Source organism: Eleutherodactylus coqui, chromosome 5 (assembly GCF_035609145.1).
Source record: "Eleutherodactylus coqui strain aEleCoq1 chromosome 5, aEleCoq1.hap1, whole genome shotgun sequence".
In the NCBI taxonomy this organism is placed as follows: domain Eukaryota; kingdom Metazoa; phylum Chordata; class Amphibia; order Anura; family Eleutherodactylidae; genus Eleutherodactylus; species Eleutherodactylus coqui.
The window spans coordinates 185,093,987-185,119,857 of NC_089841.1; the positions used below are offsets into that span (position 1 = coordinate 185,093,987).

At 41.7% G+C, this 25,871-nt stretch overlaps 1 protein-coding gene across 1 annotated transcript; it reads left to right on the forward strand.

Moving 5' to 3' along the window:
• The first annotated feature begins 171 nt into the window (after positions 1-171).
• On the forward strand, positions 172-25,205 carry RPGRIP1 (RPGR interacting protein 1). The gene is made up of 24 exons (XM_066604983.1): positions 172-253; positions 3,333-3,465; positions 3,654-3,949; positions 4,059-4,158; positions 4,366-4,500; positions 4,653-4,758; positions 7,603-7,626; positions 10,012-10,158; positions 10,570-10,643; positions 10,724-10,863; positions 12,500-12,663; positions 13,643-13,939; positions 14,550-14,667; positions 14,748-15,197; positions 15,648-15,787; positions 16,621-16,969; positions 17,086-17,222; positions 18,407-18,640; positions 20,960-21,089; positions 21,167-21,261; positions 21,509-21,701; positions 22,151-22,241; positions 23,853-23,983; positions 24,756-25,205. The coding sequence occupies exons 1-24, from the start codon at positions 172-174 to the stop codon at positions 24,908-24,910; spliced, it is 3,921 nt and encodes a 1,306-aa protein (XP_066461080.1). The 3' UTR covers positions 24,911-25,205.
• Positions 25,206-25,871: the final 666 nt, after the last annotated feature.

A 25,871-nucleotide genomic window follows, 5' to 3' on the forward strand; every position in this document is an offset into this window, starting at 1 on the left:
AAAGGATACCACAAGGAGGAGAAGAGACATTTCTCAGTGAGTTATACGAAGTGCAGTAAGTCAGGTGGATAGATAGACTGTGAATGATATGATATTGTACTGAGCCCTGACCCTGACATAGTGCTATGTATGTGATAGGTCTGTAACTTGGATGGTTATGATAGATTGAAGATGTCAGTTTTTGATGAAACTTCTTCGGACCTTCCTGTGAAAGATACCGACTGCAGGCCAGCAGTAATTGCAGCTATACAAGGTACTCTGTTCTAAAACTGTCAGTTTTTATACTAAAAAATCTAAATTCCCCTACTACATTTAGGTAATAGTTTGATTTCAATGACATTATGGTATTTACTTTACAGATGTAGCAAAAGCAACTCACTTCCAGAGGTACTTGAAGCCTCCCAAAATGAAAGGTATGATCTATTGTAGATGCCAACATTGTTATCACTTCCTTTCCTCCTGGAAATGTATGAATACATTGACGGCTGGGCATCCCCATTCCCCTTGTCAATATGGTGTGTGCCCTAACAGTTTGACACTAAGTTGGCAAAGTCAGAGAGTGCAGGGAGAAACATTATTGACAAAGGGAATGGTAACGACCAACTTTCAATATATTCTTATATTTCCAGGAGGCATAATAGAGGAGCACTGCACTTTTGTTAGAAAAGATACTTTAGTATTGTTATTTCATGTGGAATACAAGTATTTATTAAAACAGGCGCATCAGGAGAACAGGCATGTCACATTTAAGGCTTATGGCATAACAAGTATGTAGTAGATACACTAACAAATATAGTGGTTAGTTTTTGCACAATATTTACTAATATCTTCAGCAGTCACTACATGTTGAAATATCTCATATGTACGCATACATGATAAATAACTTCCATTCATTTTTCAGAGGGTTTTAGTGAGGCTACTAGGAGAGAGGTTTGGTACCATGTTAGCCAGTAGAACAAAATGTTACTGCTCTGAGTAGGGGCTGTCTCACATGAGCCTATGGTAATAGTGTGTTATGCCCACGGGATTTAATATGCTGTAATAATATCCATATATCGGCCATATACCTATATACAAATACAAAGTGTCTGGGCAGTTATACCATGGCAGTTAGACAGGGCAGGAGACAGGTATGCTACTTACTCTTCTTTACTAAATTGCATTTCCACACCTTAACTATTTCTATAGCTCCAGTATGTCCGCCTTCAGTGCCTTCCATCCACATCAGCCCCTCTCTCCTCACAGTTCACGGCACTCTTCGCTTTCCTAGATCACCTCAAACCGCCTGACTCCACTGTTAAACATAGTGCCAATCCCTCAACCATCTGCTCACCCTCTCTATCCTCCTACTACTAGCTGCGGGGACATCTCTCCTAACCCCGGCCCTCCTTCTGTTTCCCCTACCTATAACTTTTTATCTACCCCACTTAGAAACTCCCCAATCTGGTAAATATTCCCTGTACACCTTCTCCTGTCCCCTTTAAATGTGCGCTCTGGAACTGTAAGTCAGCTTGTAACAAAATCCCCACCATCCATGATGGCTGTGCTACAAAATCTCTCAACCTGCTGTCTCTTGCAGAGATGTGGATTCAAGAGTCTGACACTGCTTCCCTGGCTGTTCTATCTTATGGTGGGCTACACTTCTCCCATGCCCCCAGACCCAAGAATAGTCGTGGTGGATGAGCAGGCATTCTTCTCTCTTCACAATGTACCTTCCAGGTCATTCCCCCGGGTACCCTCTCTCACTTTCTGCTCTTTTGAAGTTCACACCCTCTGGGCCCTTCCAACCAGTTTCTGGATCATTTTGCCCCCAGACTCCTCCACTCCTTAGACCGAATGCACACGACCAGGTTAGATTTCGCATGCAGAATCCCACAGTGGAATCCGACCCGGTGCCCAGCCAGTGACCCCTGCAGACACCCTGTGTACCTGTCCGCAGTGTCTTCAATCTGTAATGTGGATGTGCCGGCCGAACCCGCTGGCACATGCACAGTACAGATGATGCCGATCCCGCGACCCTTCCGCTGATTGCGGAACAGTCGCAGGGCGGGCGTTTTCCATTAAAGTCAATAGAAGCTATCTGCACGGAAGCCACAGAGAATCGCAGCATGCTGCGATTTCTCTCCTGCAAGCAGAAAATCACAATCAATTTCAGCTCGTGGGCAGGAAATCGTAGTTTACTGTAGCAGGGCGGCATTTGCTGTGGAATCTGGAGGCGAACGTCCCCTCTGGATTCCGCAACGCAAACCCGCCCTGTGTGCAGGCGGCCTTACCCTGTGAAATTCCAACTCTCATCCTGGGTGACTTTAACATCCCTGTTGACAACCCAATATTCCCATCTCCTCTCACCTCCTATCACTAGACCTCTCACAGGTTACAGCTTCCCCATACAAAGATGGCAATACGCTTTATTTGGTTTTCCTCCATATTTCTTTCTGTTTCTGACTTTGTAAACTCCTCTCTCTGATCACAACTTCCTCTTCTTTACTGTCAAGTATTCTCGTCTCTCTAAGGACTCTCCTACCTACTGCTTATACAGAAATCTGCAGTCAATTTACACCCAGCATTTTTCAGACTCCTTACAATCCTCACTGTCTGCCATCTCTTCGTTCTCTTGTCCCGACCCAGCTGCTGAGTGTTACAATAAAACTCTTAAAACTGCATTAGATGAAGCTGCATTATGTATGTATATATACAGTATCCTATGTGTGTCCCTCCTTATAGTCTGCAAGCTCTTGCAAGCAGGACCCAAACCCCTATTGTTCAAGATGTGCATTGGTTTATTACCGGATGTTATGACCTATCTTTTGTATGTTTTCCTTAATTTGTAAAGTATTGCCAAATATGTTGGCGCTATATAAAGATTATTATTATTATTATCATTGTATTAGTATATATATGCACACTGGCAGTGATACGAGTTGATCTTTCGCTTTACAGTTACACATGTGTCAAGTTAAAGACAATTTTGTTTTGCATGCGCCACATTAAGATGCTCAGTGCCTCCATAACAGTGATAGTAGGCCTAGTAAGTTGTATTGTCACCTCTGCCATGCCATTTTCATATATGACCATGCATCTTTCTCTGCATTGCTCTATACTAGAGTATATATTAGTGGTAAGGGAATTTGTAAATCCCTTGAACCTAATAACAGTTCCATGTATGTTCCATGTATGATTTACTGATGAGCATCTGAGTATAAAAGGGTGGGAAACTGGCCAACCATCTGGCCCCGTTTGAGGTCCACCAGTAGGTCAGGTAGGTTTGCCCACCTGATTCTCTTTTGTGTATTTTTCCATGCAAGTTAACCCATATATGCTCTCTCATGTAGAGAAAGATCTGAAGGCTAGACGGAGAGTTTCTTTAATATCCCGTGAAGAGCTAGAGGACAATTTCCTGCGTCTTCATGAGGAGAATCTACTACTCAAAGATTATGCCAGAAGGCAAGAAGACAAAATTAAGAGGTACACCAATCTAGGCAGTCGAGTGTTCTTTGTGTTTCATAGTATGGTGTTTGCATATATTTATTAGTTTACCTATAAACATCAGCATATTCAATATAGTTTGACGTTTATATACAACATCTATTTCCAGTTCAGTGAAGAAAATAAGTGGCCAATACAGATAATACAAATCTGTTTTTTCTTAACAGAATGGCCACTAAATTGCTTCGTTTGACTTCGGAGATTGGCAAGCAAGGAGAAAAGAAAGGGCCCGGTGCCCCGAGAGATGGTAGAGATTTAGGGGCCGAGGAAATGATTGAGGACTTGCAAGATCGTGTAAGAGACTTAGAACGTAGAAATGAAGCCCTAAGGCACCGACTAATTACTTACAAGCAAAGGCTGCAGTTTCAAAGTGGCTGCCGACATTGTCCCTACAGCTCAGTGAGCGCTCGGATAGATTCTGGGGTTAGAAAACCTGCAGTACTGCCAGATAAATATAAGAGAGGTGAGTACTAACCTCAAATGGAAAAGATAACCAAATGACAGATGATTAAATGTATAACCATTTGGAAGTCCTCAAAATTCTCTTGGTTATCTAATGGTACATATTCCAGGTCTAGTTGTGCAAGGACCAGATATTGGACACCCACACGGAACTGGTGATTACTGTGTTGAGACTCTTAGTGACGAAGCCAGAGCTGAGATTGACCGACTGTAAGTACTGTATACTATCACAATGTCCTTAAATTCAATGCTTGCCTTCACCGCTCCCCGCCAGGCTGTCATCTTCTTCTGAGACATACAGTAGTGTCAGGAAAATGCCAACTTCTTGTAGGATTAATACTATTAAGAATGAAGATCTGGAAAGACTAGATTGCAAAACCTTTAATTTATGTCTTTGAATTTAATTTCTGGTTCCAGGTTTCAGATCATTAGGAGACAAACCAATAGTGCGGATGATCGGACTACAGCCTTATTAAAGAACATGGGGACTAGTAAGCCCAAGGAATTGGGGACAGAAATGATACTTCCCCTTCAGCAAGTGGAAGATCAACGGTGAGCTTGGCCAAAGTTCCAATGTACTTATGCTACTATATTACATGATGATGACATATGAATGAATGATACAGGATATGTTACTTTACCATTGTTATGTTTCAAAACCACCGTTATGCGTGGTGATGGAAGAAATATATCTATTCTTCTAGGACCACTATCCAAGAAAATGTGACAAATATCCGTTTGCAAAAGGAACTCAGAGAAAAAAGCACAAGTCTCTGCGCTCTAAGAGAACAATTCCAGCAGCTCAAAGAGGTAAAGTGTGAACTTTCTATCCTAAATTTGTAATAATTCATATATTCATGGCCATATCACTACTAGTGCCTCCTCTGTGCCCCTCAAACATATAATGCCACAGAGGAGCATTATAACTTTGAGGGGCACAGGGGGGGCACAATTACTTTGTCAGCAGAATTATAGCAAGGGCCAGCCTTAGGGGTATGCAGCCACAAAGTGTGCAATGCCCCTCCTGAGTTTGGGGTCTGCCATCATCGTGCACCCCATTGTAAAAGATAGATGTTTTCTCTCAGTTCAGCCTCCTCTCCTCATCCCTTTACCCGAAAGTGTGGATGACAACAGCAGAACCTTCTTCATGACTCTTGTGTCTTCCTCATGCTGCTTGGCTCTGTGTATAACCCACCTCTTTGCCCCATCTCCTGCTGTAAAAGTACAGTGTGGGTGGAGAACAGGAGATGGGAGCAGTCAGATTATGTACAGAGCCACACAGCATAAGGGAGAAGTGTGAGTTCTGAAGAAAGTTTGCTGTTGGCTGGAGTTTAGAGAGGAGATAGGAGAGAAGCTGTATGAGGAATTAATATGAAGGACCATAAAGGAGGTAGTATTACTTTGAGGGCCACTATCATTTTGGCCACATAATGGGCACTATTGCTATTATTTTGAGAGGCACAGGGGGCACTAGACCTTTGTGGTGCCACAGGGGAGCAATATAACTTTGAGGGGCACAGAGATGGCAGTAGACCTTTGTGAAGTCACAGACTGGGCATTATTACTTTGTTTGGCCACAGAGGACACAATTAATATAAGGGACCACAGAGAGGGCAGTATTACTTTGAGGGCCACGATCACTTTGCTGAGCACAAAGTAGGCACTATTGCTATTACTTTGAGGGACACAGAGGGGGCACTATTACTATTTTATGATGCCCCAGAGGGGGTACATTTACTGGCACAGAAGGTGCATTATTACTTTACGGGGCCCCAGAAGTAGCAGTAGTACAATAAAGAGGTACCAAGAGGAAGCAGTAGCAGCAGGATGGGGATGGAAAATGTGTGCAGAGATGTATTTTGGCTGAAAGAAGTATTCGTAGTGGCATGGGCCCTAATTGTTTTGAGTCGTATGTTTTTTATTTGCTTCTCAGAGAAGTTGACACTTGTGATCACTCGAATCACTTCTCTTTATGTAGTACTGGTATATGGATAATATTTGATGACTGCATTGTTTACAGGTATACTACATACAATGCAAAGAGCTGAGCTGCTGCAACTAAGCCCACTGCGTTATATCTTATTGGTCTTATGTATAGGTTTGTTGTTTTTTTAATACAGGGAACAGGCAGGGACACAGAGAGATGCCAATTATTAGTTTTTCTGTGGGGTCTCATAAGTTCTATATACACCCCTGTCACACAAGAGCTCTTCAGGGGCTCCTTCCCTTGTCATGTAGGAGCTGTAAGATCCATGGAGAAGGAAGAGCTGCTGGTGACATCTGCTGCTGCATCTCAAGAGAAAAGGCGGGTTCCAATTCAGGGAATAAGACAATTATCTTCCAGGAGGTAGGGACATAATACCATGAAAAGGGGGGCTATGCTCAGGGGAGAGATTATATTGGGAGAATTGACTATACCGGGGAGATGCAAAAACATGCGGCAGCAGTTATGTAACTCCCTTTACATTTACATCCTGGGCGTTCCAGGTTTGTATGGAACGAGAGCCAATCCTGCTCCACAAATGACGGGTGGTGGCTGTTTTTGAGAACTGACACCCACCCACAACAGCCGCGATCAGCGTGAACATTGATATATACTAGAGGGGAGAGAGAGATATATTAGGGAGCAGAGATTATACTTGTGGGAACAGTTTATACTGAGGAGGGGATTCATACTTGAAGAGACATATATTGTGGCGGAGATAATGCTGAGGGGGGGGAACATAGTACTGGGGGGGTGAGATGATACTGGAGATAGTAATAGAGGTGCAAGATAGATGATACTGTGGGGGAGAAATTACACTAGGGGCAATGAGATGATACTGGAGACAGTAATAGAGGTGCAAGATAGATGATACTGTGGGGGAGAAATTACACTAGGGGCAATGAGATGATACTGGCGGGAGGGGAGAGATTATGTTTGGGGGTACAGATGATACTGGAGTGGGTAGACACCTTGGGGTGGAAGTAATACTGGGGGAGTCAGATGATACTGGTGGAAAAGGAGAGATGATTTTAGGGGATGATTTTACCTGTGGTGAGATGTAGAGGAGTAAAATAGACAAAAAAAATATAGAAAATTGCACAAGTATTCCAAAAAATGCTCTTTTATCGCTAGTTTTCATTTTTAATTCATTGAAGCAATTACAAAACTCCTTGGGGCATATTCACTTAGACGAGCTAAAGCTAGTTTAGGCTTCCCTGGCATAAATTATAAATCTGATGGGTCTGGAAGGCCATGCCCCATTTTTGATAGCCTTGCCCACTTTCAGAAAAGTAACAGAGACCAGCGTAAAGTGTGCACCATCATTTGCAATTTTTATAGGCCAGATATGTGGCTACAAGACTTCATAAATATTCCCCATTGTTTGTGACTTTGTCGTTAGCTTCTTAATTTGTTTCCTTCTATAACAGTTGTGCAGGAGGTGGGGTGGGGTGGGGGGCATTTAAACAATTTTTGCACATCCATCTAACCAAAGGCAGCCCTGCAGACATTCTATATACCAACCAAGTGATCAGGAGAACCCGAGACCTTCTGTTACAGAAAATAATTCCATTAATGACAGTATAATGATAGAGAATGTCACTGCTATACTTATTTTATTACAGGATTTCAGTGTGTATATTAATTATTTTTATTTTTATCACTCTCAGTCTTATGAGACAGAACTACACGAGGTATGTAACATTCATTTGAAATTACAACTTACACAGGTCAATGTAAAGAGGATCTCCATGTGTGAATGTTCCTGCTTATAGACTTAAAGGGCAGTTAATGGTTCAATATAATAAATTCAATGTCACCGCTCTGATCCCTTGCTGGTCCAGGCCGCCGCTGCAGTCCTCACCGCCAGTCTGTGTTTCCTTGGCTGCAGTGGTGACGTTCCGACTTACAAGTGACTGTTGCAACCAACCACTGGGCTTAGCGATCTTGAGCCATATACTCCACCCCCCCCCCCCCCACCCCCAGCTACATAGACAAAGACTGTCAGTAAGGATCGGCAGGGGGATAGAGAGGTGATTATAACTTAGATTGTTATTTTTAACCATTCTCTGCCCTCAGTACAATTATAGAACTGGGAAAATCCCCTGTCTATAGTTACAGGCTGCAAATAAACTTCTGTATAGTCTTAATTTACAGTCATATCTTACTCCCATGGAGGAGCACAGGGCTGCAAACATAGTAACATAGCATGTAAGGCCCCCCAAAAAAACATATGTCCATCCAGTTCAGCCTTTTACCCCCCAATGTTGATCCGGATGAAGACAAAAAAAACGATTAAGGTAGAAGACAATTTTCCCCATTTAAAGGGAAAAATTCCTTTCTGACGCCAATCTGGCAATCATAATTATTAATAACTTCAAAAGGGTTGTTGATCCAGGGATTATTCCAACATATAATACTGTATCGCTCAAGAAAGATATCCAGGCCCACCCTCAGATTAAAACAGTTTTGTTCAGATGTTCTTCATTGTTGTATTAATTTAGATTTTCCAGGCTCTATAGATTTCAAAGGGGAGCTACGTAAAAAGTTTAGTACTGTGTTAGCCAGTAGAGGAAAGTGTGATTGTTCTTAGTGAGAGAAACCAATTAATGGCTAACAAAAATACATTATGTTATAGCAAGCTTTCAAACCTACGCAGGGTTCTTCCTCAAGCATAATGGAACAGATCTAAAGACGTATTTATTTAAAAACATATACACATGATCACATGGGAGGGCACAGACATGATGTACGTAATTTTCACTTAAATAAATACCAGAGACAGGATAAGAGGGCATAGACATGTTGTGAGCATAACAGTAAATAATTAGTCCAGTAACAAGGAATGTGAAAGTTTTATGGTCTCTAAATTGATGTTAGGGGGTCAACAGGCCAGAGTGTTACCTCTGCTCTGGGTTTCTCATATCTCATAATCTCCACTGATGTAACCCCCCCTCCCCTCCGAGATTCTTACAGTTTCTGATAGTATCAAAGGTGGTTATAAACTTATGTTCCCAAATTCTTCTGTGACATTGGGACTTAAAATTGCTTTAAAGTATAATAACTTTCATATGTTGTATGTTGTGTCTGTGACTAGAAAAATGCTTGGCCACAGGTAATTCTGTCTTTCTCTGTGTAATTATCTGGCGAAGCGATCTCATTCTTGCTTTTAGTTTTTGTCCTGTTTCCCCAACATAAAGGCCCCAACAGGACATTTACTGCACAGGATCAGGTACACAATATTGGACGTGGAACATGTGAGTGTCCCTGGGATCTTGTAGTCCTGCTGTGTGTTGGGGATTTGCATCCTGTCCGCAGTCAGTACATGTGAGCAGGTCTTGCAGCTCCTTACATTACACACAAAAAGGAACTTATCCCTGCAATGTAAGGAGCTGCAAGACCTGCTTAAATCTACTGACCGCAGACAGGATACATGTATTTTTTTTAGTTATTAAGAGGTATTAAATCTACAAGATTACTTGGTTTCTCTTGCTAGGAACAATCACACAAAAGGGAGCTGTCACACATCTAGATTATGTTTAGGTTTTTGGTTACTTTTCTGAAGTTAATACCAGGAGTCAGTGGTAAATTATAAAGGATGGTTTAGGCAGACGCTCAGGGAGCGAGGCTGTCCAAAGCACCCCACCATCTTAACCGGTTATACACTTAGAAGTGCTGAAGCTGCCCGCCACCACACAGACTTAGAGCCTCAAGTCATAGGGAAAAAGAACATCTAACAGAGGGTCCGGTGGGCGCTGTTCGGTTTCGTCCAAAGACGGAACCATTTGGCCATGGAGATTCCGCTTTTCTGCTCCCCGTGCGGAACAGGAAACCGCGAACCCTGCCACAGATGTGAAACCACCCTTACTTATATATGCTTATATATGGTTTCAAAATGCATACATTGAGAGCTGCTGTACTACAGTATATGAAGTCTGATAATGATATTGAACATCAAATAGGCTACGGCAGATATGAGTTTCATGATTGTTCTCCAAGACCAGTTACAAATTATTTACCAAAGTCTTAGTTTGAGCCACACTTAAATAACTACTTCTTTTGTCACTTTCATCCCATAGAAGCAGAAGTCGCTGACACTCAGTCACCAAGCGGTGTTGATCCAGTTAGAGGACCTCAGCTCACAACTGAAAGAAGAAAGAGGCAAGGTGCTGGCAATGGAGATTGATCAGAAGAACATGGCCAACCTCCAGAAGTCACTGCTTGAGGTAGATCTAGAAGATAACCAGACCCTAAGTATGGAGATACGTAACCCTTTTGTCCCATGTTTATTGTATGGTAGATTAATATGAGGCTGAGTTAAAATATTAACACAGATGACTCAACATGTAAAATGTAACTATTGTTTATAGGAAGTAAGTTGTTTGTCTAAAGTTCACAGTAAAATGGTTATTGTTTCCCGAGTTGTGACTGTGTGAAGACTATAAGATGTGAAGCCTGACAATGTCATCTAATATTAGTAATGCAGATAACGCCATCTAGTGTGATTGTAACACTAATAGCTCTTACATTTTAAAGGCATCTAGGTACAACTACACGCTTTGCAACCTCTATATTGTAGCCGTTAATGACTTTGTTGGTCCCTGAAATATTACAAAGTGTCAGTGCTGTTATTTCAGTTTCAGGAACAAGTCTCTGATCTTGAGAAGGAGAAGGAACTTCTTAAAGAAAACTATGAGAATCTTCTACAGAGGTGAAATAAGAAAGGAAAGTTGAGTGACTGATGTTCATAAATACATCTGAATGTGAACAGATATTTCATTTCTTTGTCAGCTCTCTGGACACGGAACACGTGAACTCCTGGAAAGTGGCAGAGTTTGAGTTGAAGGCACAGATCACAAAACTGGAGGGACAAATTCAGTGTCATGTAATTGACCTCACACAAAGCAAGGAGCTTCTTCAGCTGGAGAAAGGTGGTTGTTAGACATCAACTTCTTGTATGGCAAAACTGATAGACATAAAACCTAATTATTTGCTATATCTTATGCTACGATATTCTACAAGACAAATTTAGTAGTTTATATGACAAATACAAAATGTGAGCGTAATGTCCAAAGACTTGATTAATGTGCAGCAATGGCGAGAAGAGAACATTTTTATCCTCTAAGGCAAGGGTATCCAACTCACAACCCGCATGTGGCCAAGGATGGCTATGAATGCGGTCCACAGGGGCGGGTTAGCCGTTTACTGTACTGGAAAAATTCCTAGTGTGGGCCAGCCGCTGTGCCTCATTATACACAGCATTGGCTGCTGTTAGTGACAACCACAGAGCCCTGCCTGCCCAATTGCTATGGCGTGTGACTGCAAAAGAAACAGAGTAGGGAGATTCTGGCTTGCAAGGGCGAGGAGCCCGGGGTGGCACTTACAGTTCAGCCGCTGCTGTTGCTGCTCCAATTTATAGGAGAGTCACAGTGGAGAGGAGAGCCAGTTGGGAGCCCCTTCATTGGTCCAGCACTTAGTCCCGCCTCCAGGTCGTGTTGATCTGGAGGCGTGGGAGGGTACTCAGTGGAGCAACAGAGAGCAGCCCGACCTTGTCTTAGCTCCTCCTCTTCCTGTCCCTCTCTAATTCTCTCTCGGGCTGCAGCTAGGCCATCGCCCAGTGCCCAGCACCAGTACTGTCAGTGAATCTGTGAGGGTTAAAGAGCGGGTGGCTCAGTGCAGACAGTAGTTTGTACACTAGCCAGGTCAGCCACCCCAGCTGCATTCATTTAGAAGTTTAGTGCTGCCTGTCTCAATTTTTCAGGGGGGTTTTAATTGCTAATTTGAACTCTAAGGATATATTCACATGGCAGAATTTTCCCATGTTCAAATTTTGTCTCTAGAAGCTGCGGCAAAATCTGTGGTCTTCTGCTACAGTTTTTGCTTTAGATTCGCAATCGATTTTAGCCCTGTCAATGGGCAAAATCTGCGTGCAGAATTCCAACGTGTTTTGTTAGTAGTTGTATATTTAATGTTCGGCCCAAGACAACTCTTCTTCTTTCAATGTGGCCCAGAGACACCAAAAGGTTGAACAGCCTTGCCCCAAGGCATTCTTGTGACATGTTCCTGTAAATCCCAATTCCCTAGGGTGGCCTGTAATAAACTGATCAGAAGCAAAAAATGTACAGGACAATGGCATGCCCTATTGCCACATACATTTTCTTTAAAATTTACTAATAGAGCAAATGAATCTCTTTTATAATAGCAGATCCCTTTAACTTACAGCATGTGTACGATGCTCTATTTAAAATATATTAGCAAGTGCCCAATATAAAGGAGCCGCATTGTAGTGAGTGGGAAAACTCAAAATTTTCTTTTTTGCTCCTGTTAACAACTATGTATATGTGTAAACAGTGGAAATCCAGCACAGATTAGATATTAGAAAAATCTTCTGACAGTGAAGATTTGATACAGGTCAGTCAAAGTCCTGGTCCAATGAATTATATGGGAAATACATGGCATCAATAACACACATCACTGGTCATCCAATATACTTATAACTAGGGGTTTTTACTACATGCTAATTGTTGGAACATTTACTCAAGTAACTTTGTTCTCCAATGTTCTTAGGGCAAAACGATCATCTAAAACAAGTTATATCTCAGCTGCAGTCTCAACTCCTTGAGAAGATGCAGGAAATACATTATCTCCAAGACAAACTATCAGATTTTTTTCTTCTAACAACTGCTAAGAATGTTCCGAAGGACGAGCACACGACGGGACAAAAAGCTGAGGTGAAAATGAAAAAATCATGAGCTCCACAGAAAAAAACTATTATTTTTATACTATTTTGTTCCAGAAATCAAAAGCAAAACTGTGACTATGAATAGTTGCCAATCTTACCTAATATAAGGGGTGAATTAATAACCTTCTTTACTCCAAATATAGTAAGAGGAATCCCGTAATTATACTCGTAGCAATTATTTCAAGCAAGACATCTATAATATCATTATGCAGCTAATTAAAGCAACCATCCGATTTTCAGGACAAAATTCTGCCCTGGAACTGGAGGGGGAGGAAGGGAGGTATATTACCTGCATTTGTTCTTCTCTACTGCCCCTCCGATCCTTTAGTTTTGAGCCCTGCTTTCAGCTATCCAAGATGGTGTTATAATTTTCTATCTACCTAAAGCACACGGTGCACTGCTCTCTGATTGGCCAGTGGTGATCACATGAGCAGCTCTGGTCAATCAGAGAACAGGCAACTAGAATTCGTAGTCTAACACTACCAATGGAACATGAGGATTAGGTTGTATGAAGATTATGTCGGCCATCTTGGACAGCTGAAAACGGAACCTGGAACTGGCGGATTGGAGGGCTGGCAGAGAAGAACAACTGCAGGTAATATATTCCCCTTCCCCCTCCAGTCCTGGGATAGAATTTTGTCCAGAAACCAGAGGCTTGTTTTAATGGCTGTCAATAATTTGCATATGAGTATATTCACATGGGGGTAATGGGGTAGTAGAAATACAGTAATTTATGTACTGTTTTGTTGTGGTGTGGTATTAGTGCTATTTTTTGATGCACATTTAATGCCCCGTGTGAATAGAATATAATATTGTCAGTTATGTAATAATAATTGAAATATTTTTTGGAGCTTTTCATGATAACATCCATATATACAAGGGTCTTACCATCTAACATAATGTTATTACTACTATGTTACTACTACTGTACTACTAGTGATTGATAATAGCTTTATCACATGATATAGTCAACCAAAGTTGAAGACCTCCAAAGAGTGACAGAAAGTAATGGTGGAGAAAATGATCTGAGGGATGAAAAACGAAAAAAGAAAGAAGGGAAAAGTAATCAGAGAGAACCCGATTTAGTATCAAATATGGAAAGCGAAGATCTCCGAAGAGAGGAAGAAGAGAGAAGAAAGATCATGGAGGAGAAAAGACAAAGTAGTCTGCGGGGAATGGAAGCAGCTCATGCTGAGACTATTCTGGAGCTAGAGAAAGCCCGTGAGATGTTATCTTTACAGCATAAAATCAACACTGACTACCAGGTAACATATTAAATAATGGTGGATTGCCATACAAAACATAGAATATCTGTTGATGGAGAACTAGATATTTCTGGCTGGTGTACTTCATTATGTCCTTCACTGGTGGTTTTTTTTCGTGACCTGCAGGTCACAGTCAGGGTTGCAACAGCCTGTAACACGCACCGCAACCCCATTGACTTCAATGCCAATGTGAGGTTGCAAGGCCACACAGCGATTGTTGGCCACTCCCTGCGACAGCCAAAAGATGCCATGTAGCCTTCGCCTAAAGCCTTTGTTCTTTCTTTTAAAATAAACTTTATTAGTTTAAATGGTCTTTCTACTTCCCAGCCAGTACAGTGGACATTCACATTTCATTCGCTTAAGTTAATAAACTTCTTTAAGCCCATCTTCATTTGCCAAGAAGAGCACAGAGTGAAAATTACAGCAGAAAGAGCACAGCCACTTCTGCCCCTTCATTTCAGTGATTGGTGCGGACCTCGGCACTCAAACCCCCGCTGATCAAAACTTCTGATGTTGGTGGGACATGTCAAAGGTTTTACGGAAGTGCAGTTATCTTTTATCAGCTATCTGGTCTACTACATATATTTTCTTTCTTCATATTCAATGTCAGGAGGAGCTGAAGACTGTAAAGCTTAGACTAGAATGTGAATTTCGGGAGAATGAAGAAAAGGTAAATCACTACGAGGGCAGACTTCAACAGCGGAACTCCAGAGTCCAGATGTTGGAAGGTAACTGGTTTGCTTCACAGTGGACTGTATTATGCAGATGAGTATATCATTAATATATTCTATTTTCTGGTTTCTTTTAGCTCAACTCAAAGACATTGCATATGGAACATTTCCATTCAGATTAAATACTGAAGATTCTCCCTCTTCGGAGGTTGATGCTTCCCCACCTCCGTCTCTGCATCGTGGGGAAACTCTGTTTGAGGTTCATATTAGTGATATCTGCTTCACCCCTTATGGCGTACGACGTATTGAAGACCCTCAACCAATCACATTCTGTATCTATTCCCTATATGACTTTGAGACCCATGCAACCCCTGTTGTTACTGGGATCAGACCTCAGTACAACTTCACTTCTCACTATGCCGTAACTCCAGATCCTGAGTTTCTGCGCTATCTAAGAGTTGGAATGCTAACAGTTGAGCTTTATCAAGTTAAAGGGGTTGACCACTGTGAACTGGCAAGAGGCCGTCTGAAACTGGATGCAGCACTGCAGACTACAGACAGAGTATACAACTCTCTCATTCTAACTGGTAAGGAATCCAATCAGGAAAATAAATAAGAAATGTTGCTGATCAATTTATATAATGAATTTATTTTTATGGATTACAGTTTACTTTTCAAAGGGTCTTTTCATTCACAATGTGGATTTGATATGTTGACTGAGTATTACAGGCGCACGCCAGTTTCATGTTGTACAGATCCATAATATAGCATACATATAAATCTACACAATAAACCCATACTCCACATGTAATCCATTCATGTCTGATTGAAAAAAAAGGCATGCAGTATTCCATAGGATGCCATATTATGGAGAGATGGCCATCGTAATACAGTGTGGTCACCATATGGCAGCGTGCCTACATGCAGCATTCAATAACCTTGTGTAGTTAATATATATATTGTTGAAACTTGAAATATGAGATAATTGCAAACAGATTAAGAGATTAATGCTAAAATTATCTTTATGCTATCATTAGATGAAGTTGGGGAGACCATTGGGGAACTGAGCTACTGGCTGCGACTGCATGGAGCCCTGTCCCGTGTTCAGTGTCTTCAAAGGCAAAGAAACAAAGCGCATGGCTACTTATCCACTCGCAGACATGGAAATACAGAAAAGGTAAAAATATACAGAGGAGTAAAGAAGTTATCTATACCCTGGCAAGAGTTAGGCCGCTTTCACATGGACTTTCCAATGGGTTTCTTCAAATTAGCACTGTTTTCTCTGATACTATCTTGTGAGGAAAAAAAATCGTGGCATGCTCTATATTGCCGAGATTTGCAATTTTTTGTAGCCCATGGAGCCTTCATTTCTGTCACATCTCAATGCACGAAGTCAAATTTTTTATGTGATGTGACTTAGGCCCAAAACTAAGCCATAGCTGCACTCCAAAAAAAAGGGAATACTTACCTAGCAGGTTCGGTCTGGGTCCTTCTGCTGCTCTCCAGAGCGCCACCAGATGTCCTGCAGTCCTCGTTCACTTCCTGGCTGATGGATTCAGAAATCCCACCTCCAGAAAGAGTTGGCTGTGATTGGTTCGCCCAGCGCTACTTAGCCAATTACTGCAGTGCTGGATGAACCAATCCAACCCATCGCTTCATTGAGGACCTGGACCGAGCCTGCTAGGTAAGTATTTCCTTATTCTTTTGGAGTGCAGTTAGGACTTAGTTTCGGGGTAGGGCTTAACCTTCTCGCAATTTTATTATAGGCAGCAGCATTGCATGACTTTCCTTAGAAAAATGCATCACTGTCGCTACAAAAACGCTGGGATAAAGCTGCGATTTCGTAGCGGCCATATCGTGGTCGCCCATGTGAAAGAGCCCTTAAAAAATAGAATATTAATACCCATGTATCCATCAATGAATAAAAGCCCTGATTAATATATTCATCAACTGTACATTGACAGAATGTAAATATCTAATTACTGTATTTATTAACTCCTTATTGTTCAGTTCTGGAAATCACCATTAGGTAGTGGACTACAGAATGAACTGATCCTCAAGATATGGGGTTGTAGAAGTCTAAAAGTAAGCCATTTGGGCCATCAACCAAGTCCATACATTGCCTATCGTTTTTACCATTACCCAGACCATACTACCTCTATTATACCTTGTAGCAACAACCCTCAGTTTGGGTATGAAGCCATCTATCCCCTACAGTTGACCATTGACCTGGAGCGCTATCTCCAGAAGGAGCGCCTCTATATTTATGTGTTCGATGATGAAGAAACTCAGCCAGGAGTCTACTTGGGAAAAGCTGAGGTGCCCCTTCTGAGACTGGCACAGGGGAACAGCATTCAAGGTGAGAAAGTAACTTTATACTATTTACGAGAGTCAATTGCTTATTAACAATTATAATTCCAATAATATTTGCTTTCTGTCTTCTTTATCTCTTATTTCCATTTCTGGCTCTTAAAGGGGATTTTGGGCTTATGAATTCTTATGGCAAGTGTGTTGGCTCTGTACAAATGAGCTTGGAATGGAAAAATCCTTACCATGAACCTGGTCAGACCCTTTGGGAATTATCTACCAGTGGTGATATAACGTCAGAGAAGGTACATGAAGCTGCATTACCACAAATAATAGCATAAATCTGCATAGTATATTGGATAATGTTCCCCTAAGGAGAATTAGAATAATGTTAGCAGTCACCATTGCATGACCATATAGACGCAACACATTTGAGACTCTCAAGTCAATGCTAATAATAGTAATAATTTATATTATGAAGTATATTATGTCTTGTATTAAACACCTCAGCTGCTACGAAACCTCTTGTTAAAGCAAAAGTGGGAGCTTCCCATCTGTCAATGATTCATTGATTGATTATATGATACATCCAACACTGCATTGGGGTCTCCATTTATAATGGAAGCCACAACGTAGATGAGGACAACGCTTTAGAGAATTCATATGGAGATCAAAGATTGTGAGAGTTGTGATTATATTGGGGAAGTTCATGTTTTGTAAGCTGATTTTACTGTCAGTTTCTTAGTGTATAGTATGCAAAGTATAATGTTGTAATGTATCACTATAGCTATTCATTCTGAAGTTTGATTTCTTGTTCAAGACGTAGAAACTCTTTATTTTATATTACATAAGTACCGTATATACTCGAGTATTAGCCGACCCGAGTATAAGCCGAGTCAATAAGTTTTACCACAAAAAACTGGTAAAACTTATTGACTCGAGTATAAGCCGAGCTATACTCGAGTATATACTAGGTAAAGAAAAAATGCAATACTCACCTCCCAGCCGGCTCGATAAACCAATCACAGCCATTCAGTGATGTCATCCACTGAATGGCTGTGGATGATCGAGCACCGGCTGCGATTGCCTGGCGCTCGATCCAATCACAGCGCTTACCTACACAGTGCTGGCGGCGGGGGAATTCAAAGCTGAGCAGGGAGATGACTGCGGGGAGAATTCTCAAGCAGCTTGCTGCACTGCTGGGGAGACCATCGCACCAGGGATACAGACGCCGGCTGGGAGGTGAGTATTGCGGGGGGTTTTTTTTTTTATTTTTTTTTTTTACCTTACTCGAGTATAAGCCGAGGGGGGCTTTTTTAGCATTATAAAATGTGCTGAAAAACTTGGCTTATACTCGAGTATATATGGTAATCTTTTTACGTAGGAATAAACCTATCAAACTCTCATCGTAATCTGTCCATGAAGCTATAAAGTATATACATGCACGCAATTACAAACAAAAGCACTAAAAAGTATAATATTGTTCCAGCATCCATCTTCCAGGAAGGATTTATCTATGGCTGCTTCAAGGATTTATGTGAACAGATCCAGACTATCCAAATCACGGAAGGCTGAGGAGGAACTGCAGAGAGATGTAAGCGCTAACAAAAGAGGAAGGAAAGACCCCCACACCACAGACCACCCAGTGCTGAGGCAGAAAGGGACGAGAGATGACTCCTCAACATCTGATCACCAGAGTGATGAGATGGACATGAACATGGAGGTGGGTGGTTGAATGCTGAATTGAAATTAATGAATGATTTAAACGGCACTCCAGTGAAATTGTTTTTTCATTCATTATGTAACTCGTCCCGCAGTATATGTATAACATGGTTAATATTACTTTGATTGGTTATTCCTTTCTACCTGAAACCTCCTGGAGTCCTTCTCCGAAGATGGGTAAAGTTATCTCACTCACCATTTGAGAATTACTTGGCTTTATGTTCTCTCCAGAAGTCAGTTTTTCAGTCAGTATAACTTCTGTGTGGTGATATTATATGGACTCTATCACACAGGCTCTTCCTGGATACAGGACAGACACTCTTATCACAGTTACTACTAATGATTAGAGGCTCCTGTCACACAGTTATAATGAAGTAGATCACAACTCAGCCACCTGACTGTATAATTATGGTATGTAGTATATTAATATGAGTTTAAAATACAGAAGGTAATGGCAGTGTCCTCCCAGCAGGCAGAGATGGTACTGACTCTAGCTGGCCATGTGAGGCTCTGTTGATGCATCATGGGAATGCCAGCAGAGCATAGAGAAAGTGAGCAGGGAGAAAACTTGGTATCAAGATGCTGTCTGATAAGGATCATAAAGGATGCTGCACTGCATGGAAGTGAATGTTATTTATGTAAGAGATGTGTAGAGTATGACAGACAATCAGGTAAGCCCTGCAGGGATGGAAAAAATGTGTTATTGCAAGAGTGACCCTTTAAAAAAATTAGTAACAACTGATAACATAACAGGTATAATAAACAGCTCCAAGATCAGTGGTTGACTATAATTTCCCATCAAAATTAAGATAAATTACTTTCATCACCTATCCATAGGATGGTTGATAAAAGTCTGATCGGTAAGGATCTCACCACTGAGACCCCAGAATGAGGGTCATGTGTCCCCCTCTCTTCTCATCTGCAGTGAGATCAGATTGAATGGAGTGGCGGTTGTGCATGAACAGTAAAGATGAGCGAGCGTACTCGGAAAAGCACTACTCGCTCGAGTAATGTGCTTTATCTGAGTATCGCTGTGCTCGGGTCTGAAGATTCGGGTGCCGCTGCGGCTGACAGGTGAGTCGCAGCGGGGAGCAGGGGAGAGCGGGCGGGAGAGAGGGAGAGAAAGATCTTACCTCCGTTCCTCCCCGCTCTCCCCTGCAGCTCCCCGCTCCGTGCCGGCACCCGAATCTTCAGACCCGAGCACAGCGATACTCGGATAAAGCAAATTACTCGAGCGAGTAGTGCTTATCCGAGTACGCTCGCTCATCTCTAATGAACAGCAACGCTCCATTCATTTCAATGGGCTCACGGAAAATGCCTAATACAAGCACTCGACTATATCCAACAGTCCCTCTGAAAATGTATAAAGCAGCGCATGTGTGACCACCACTCCATTCATTCTCCTTGTCACTGCAGGTTATAAATCCAGGTGACAGTGAAGAGAAGGGGGGACATGGGACCCCCTTTCCTAAGATCGTGGGAGTTACAGCAGTGAGACCCCCATCATCAGACTTTAATCACCTGTCTTATTCATAGGCGATTAAAGTACATTTTTGGTACAACCACTTTAAGATCCCTGCTTGGTAGTCACTGAATGGGAAGTTCATTGTTTAGTTTCAGGTTATGAAAATCTGTCCTGGTAAAAATTAAAGGCTTATTAGGATTTGTTCACACGCAGCAGATCTGTCGCAGAAATTTCTGTAACAGTAGATCCTGTAAGGAGCCGAGTGCTCGTCACTGCCGGGGAAGATATTCAGAATAAGTAATGAGGGTTGACATTCAATGACTACAACCAGGGATCATGAAAACCGTAAATAATTGATGCTCAAAGTATATTGTACAATTGCAAAACTTTCCATTCCACAATGAACAAGATTTATTTGCTCGCTCGCTCACTTCCTCTCCTCCCCTCCGGCTGTTTGCAATGGTAATAGGCGGTATGTGGTGGAGCTAAGCTCCTGCCCTCTCTCCGCCCCTTGTCTGCAAACAGTGGCAAGGGGTGGAGAGAAGAAGAGAAGGGGGAGGGAGTTTAGCAGTCATGCTGCGAAACTCTCTCCCACCTGCCTTCTCCGGTCGTTGTCATTGGCTCCCATAGGAGTCTATGGCAGCAGCCGTAGTCCGGCCCAGGAGATAGTTTCCTGCCCAGCGTAAAAGCGCCCAGCTGGGCGCTTTTACGGCGTGGGAATATGCCTGTGTGATCTGATGCATTGGAATCCAATGCATTAGATGGTAGCGTATATCGGGCGGCTGTGAAATCGCGGCCGATATACGCTCGTGTGAATATGCCCTTAGGCTGAGAATGACACTTTCACATTTGCAGGATATCTCTACAGGAGTGGCGTCACGACATAAAGAGAGTCTTGTGTGTGAAGATATAGATCAATCAGATCAGGAAACAAGATACGTCAGCTCTTTCAAACCAGTCAGACAAGTCCAACCTAATGAAAAAGGTAACATGGCAGCTTCTTGATTAGCCATACTTATTAATATGCTGGTCAAGTTTAACATGTGACTTGTCTTTTCCTAGACGATACATCAAATAACCTTGGCGAGTCGCACATTACAGATAGCGATGATGATGATATTGTCATAGCACCGCAACCATTATTTCCCTATGAATTGGTAAGTGAATAAATAGATACCTGCTTTTAGTATTATTTTTGCATGTTTTGCAGCTGAACAGTTCTGAAGACCAAATTTGAGCCTCTATATATTCTAGTTCCCCCCTTGTTAGCAGCTCAGATGCTCCTAGATCTTCTGCATGTGGATGATAACTCTGCAATTTCAGTATTAAAAAGCTCCAATGTTAATGTCTGTAAACATATAGAACTCTTGTATAGTGTGTTATGTCTCTGTACTTTCTGCCCAGCCTTCATCCAGGATTCGGGTGGAGATAGCCTCTCTAGCTTTAGACCCGTGCTCTCATGTGGTGTCTGATAAATCAGTGGAGCGAGTGTTTGTGGAATTTCATTTTCCTGGTGTTCCCCCTGAAGAAACAGAGACCCCTTTATCACTTCGCAAGCCCATCCATGGTGAAGAGATATTCTACCATTTCAGCAAAGGTTAGAATAGCATAACGACTACAGTATATAAAACCTTAAAAAGGCTGTCTAGTTAACTATTGATGGCCTATCTGAAGGATAGGCCAACAATAGTACAGCAGCTGTTTGCCCGGCTAATGAACAATGCACTGAGCCAATTTCTTCAGGAAGTCAACAGCTCCATTCTCAATGCAGTGGTCAGACCTGGTATTGCATGCCATTCAATTCAATGGGAACTTGGCATGTTATACTAAGCCTGACCACTGCAGTTAGAATGGAGCAGTCTGTTTCCTGCAGAAATCAGCTCAGTATAATGAGTGCACTGGCTCAGCAAACAGCTGATTTGCTGGGATCTCGGGTAGGGGACCACCAATCTACTATTGATGGCCTATGCTAACAATAGGTCAAGAATAGTTTACAACTGGTCAACCCCTTTATCATTTGGGGTTGAATCTTTTCTTTTTACACAGTGATCCATCTTGATGGTGAAAGTCATGAAGATCGTAGACGGTTTCTCTGTATGCTGCTAGAGGGATCAGACACTACAGGAGACAGAGTCAGGTGCACAGTTTTCTTTTTGCCAGTGTTGCACCGAGTTGTGTTTATTGTAGGTAGTTATATGGTTTTAGGTGTGGATTGTGTTTAGATCAATTAAAAAGTAGAAATTATGAAGTAACATGAAGAAAGCAAGGGGTGCTACAATAAAACCTACCCCCTCCCTATTGATTACCGTCAGGTCTGCCCATACAATTAGCAAAAGGACATTACGGTTTTGAGGGAGCACAGCTCGAGAGACTTTGAGGGGAGCTGCTACTAAGGGCTCTAGATCATGTTAGAACACAGCCAGCGTATTATGAACATGAGAGCACTGTAAAAATCATAATCAAGCACATAGCAAATACAGCACTAGACTAAAGCACAAAACATAGATACAGCGCCAGAAGCAAGGCCATACCATAAATACAGCACCATAATCAGCTTCGTAACAAATAATAAGCCACACTGTGCCCCCTGAGTAATAAGTCATACTGGCCCCTTGAATTATTGAGCTAAACTGTGACCACTGGCTATTTAACAAGCTGCACTGTGCATCAGAATTAATAAGCCATACTGTCCCCTAGAATAAATAAACCACATTGTGTCCTCCAAAATAAATAATCTGCACTGCCCTATTATAACATAATAAGCTACACTGTCTTTCAAAATATACTTATCGTTAAAAATAAAATAAAAATTAAGCCCCTATTAATGAAACTTTCTCTATATGATTGTAACATTGATATAAGTAAGCGATTACAATATCAAAGCAAAAGCATAATTTAACGAGGTACTCTTGAAGGTAGGCTTTAGTACCCTGATGGGCCGCCTCTAGCTTGGATACCGTTAATGTGGGCTACGGGCAGGCAAGGAGGCTCTAGTACCATGTTGTACTGCCTCTAGCTAGGATACAAGTTGTGATATGGGCAGGCATGGAGGCTCTAGTACCCTCTTGTACCACCTCTAGCTTGGACACAAGACGAACGGGCATGAAGGCTCAAGAATCCTGTTGTACCACCTCTAGCTTGGATACAAGATGTGCTATGGGCGGGCATGGAGGCATACAAATTCTGTCTGGTATCCTGCAGCATATCGCTCCACATTTGCTGGAACTGAGCCTCTAGATTGTGCAAACTCGTAAGCAGTTGGCGGCCCAGATGGTCCCAAACATGTTCTATTAGCGATAAATCTAGTGACTGGGCAGTCCATGCAAGTGTGGCATTGTGGTGTAGGCATTCCTGTGACACCCTTATTGTGTGCGGCCAAGCATTATCCTGCTGGAAAATGTCTCTTGGAAGCCGCCATGAGAGGGCCTCAGGCCGCAAGACCATTCATCTAATCATGCCATAGCTAATAATTTACATATCTGCCTGAGATGTAACTGCATCACTAGCTTACTCTTGGTTGTAATGTGTAATACTTTATCGAAATGGAACATTTTTGGCCACTACAGGGAACTACTTTGGTCATTATGATTGGTGAATGATGGCATAAAGAATAGTTGCATGGGCTAAATGTCAACCAAATCCCAATTGTAAAAAGGGGTTTCACAAGGGAGTTAGTGCTTGAGCATTAGAATAATTAAAGCTTCTTTTAATTAAAATGTTTATTTCTTCTATCATGGGTATAACAAAGGCTAAAGTTCACGGTGGTGAGCGACCCAATGAATGAAGAGGATGACGAGTGTCGGGATTTAGGATTTGCCTATCTAGACTTGCCGAACCTCTTGAGAAGAGCTGTAGACCCAACAGAACAAACTCTACAGGGTGGGTAATGACCCAACACTTCTGTCAGCACCTGCTTGCCTTCACACAGTCATATATATTAACATTCTGGTTGACATTCCTTGGTGGGAGATGGCAAGCTGACCAATGATTAGTTTATTATTGGGTTCTGTAAGCATCCCCTTTATCTGTTGCAGGTAGCCAGAATTTCATAATCTACCACTAAGACTGTGTGAAAGGAAGCAGCAGATTTGGAACTTTGTGCCAAAATAAAGGAGCTTTGCCCCTATAAAGATACATTAAATATATTGGGCCAATACAGAGTTCTTGATATCATTCAAGCCTTGTTGACTGCCCTTCCTTCAGGAATATATTAGAATTATAAATGAATATATTAAGGCCCTAGGGTGTGCTCACATTCCATTATTGTATTATGTTCAGCATATCTGGCACATATGCTGAGCATATCTGTAGGTTTGTTAGACCCAGCCTTTGCTGAAAGAGGGCATTTTTTTTTTTATAAATCAGCTAAGTATATATTGTCATACTTTTTAACTATATGGAAAAGGATAGTACACTACACTATTCCAAGCAAAGGTATATAGTATAAAAGGTATATCACATGGTACACATTTCTTCACAATGGGGATCCTATGGGAGACGTATACAGTGGCATACATGGGAGCATTGCGCTAGAGGTAGATATCTCCAAGACAACTCAAATTTGAAGTTATAAGAACTCTATTTGAATTTTCTAAAGAAAAATGATCAAAAAAAAAAAATCTTGGTTGTTTGTCCATCTATTTTTCTTCAGTTTTGGATGCATCTGATCCAAGACAAATAATTGGAGCCCTCCGTGTGGTGATAGAAGCCAGAGAAGCAACACGGGCTATGTACAGGGAGAGAAGAATGAAGCCTAGAGGACAATCATCACCTTCTATAATCACAAGTCAAGTGCTAACAGCATAATGCATTGGGATTTCCATCCATTAGATGATTCCTGACACGTAGTACCTTCTGTGAACAGGACAATGGGTGAAAAAAAGGTTTTGGAAAACTGAAAGTGACTTGGAAGAGCACAGCGGTGTGGGATAAGGGCTACTTAACAGAAAACACCATTTTTGCAATCCTTATAGAACACACCACACAATATCAAATTCCAACCACCAGCAAGCAGTTATCATCCACTAACCTATATTATTCTATACTGTGATGCAATATTGAGCTTTTCTGAGCAAAAAAATGTAAACTCTACTGCAGTGGTTGATGCCCAAGTTTAATGGTATAGTATACTCTGTGGTTATCACTGCATAGATAAGAGGTACTTCATTGAAAGTAGAAAAAATGTGCGAAAAATCTAATGGTCAAGATGGTGCAACCACTTAAAGGGATGGTCACACAGTGGCAATCAACTGGTCTCTGTAAGTCCACCAACTAAAGAACCAGTTGATCTGATGAAATCATCAGTGTACGCTGCTAACACATATACAATGTAGTGTTATATAAAACCCATTCAAATGTTACATTGGCTATGCTGAGTCTTCCAGGGCACTTTATACTATGGTTAACAAATTGGAGTCATGAGCAGGAGACAGCGCCTTTAAGTGTAAGAACGTACCTGTTCACATGAGTGATGTGGATGTTGTAACTGTATTAAATGAAAAAGCAATTTTAAAAAATGGCTTGTGGTTTCTTTTGCTTTCCTGTATTTAAGAGCCCTTTCTGTGATATTGTTCCTCAGACTGTAGTGACTAATGGCATCTGTCTGGCGTCTGACATTTTTCTGGACCAGCCAGTGCAGCATGCTATGCTATTTTGTCCAGTATTTTGTGTCAGGTCTGCACAGGAGCCTCCGATGCAGATGTGAATGTCATCTATGGCTATTCTCACACTTGTATTACAACTTTCATTTATACCACGACACTAACAT

Excerpts from the sequence above, each read along its gene's own strand:
- RPGRIP1 (XM_066604983.1), top strand. The coding sequence starts at position 172 with ATGTCAGTTTTTGATGAAACTTCTTCGGACCTTCCTGTGAAAGATACC. Across the intron at positions 4,501-4,652 it reads CAGCAAGTGGAAGATCAACG|GACCACTATCCAAGAAAATG; the intron begins GTGAGCTTGGCC and ends CTATTCTTCTAG. Across the intron at positions 23,984-24,755 it reads AACAGAACAAACTCTACAGG|TTTTGGATGCATCTGATCCA; the intron begins GTGGGTAATGAC and ends ATTTTTCTTCAG.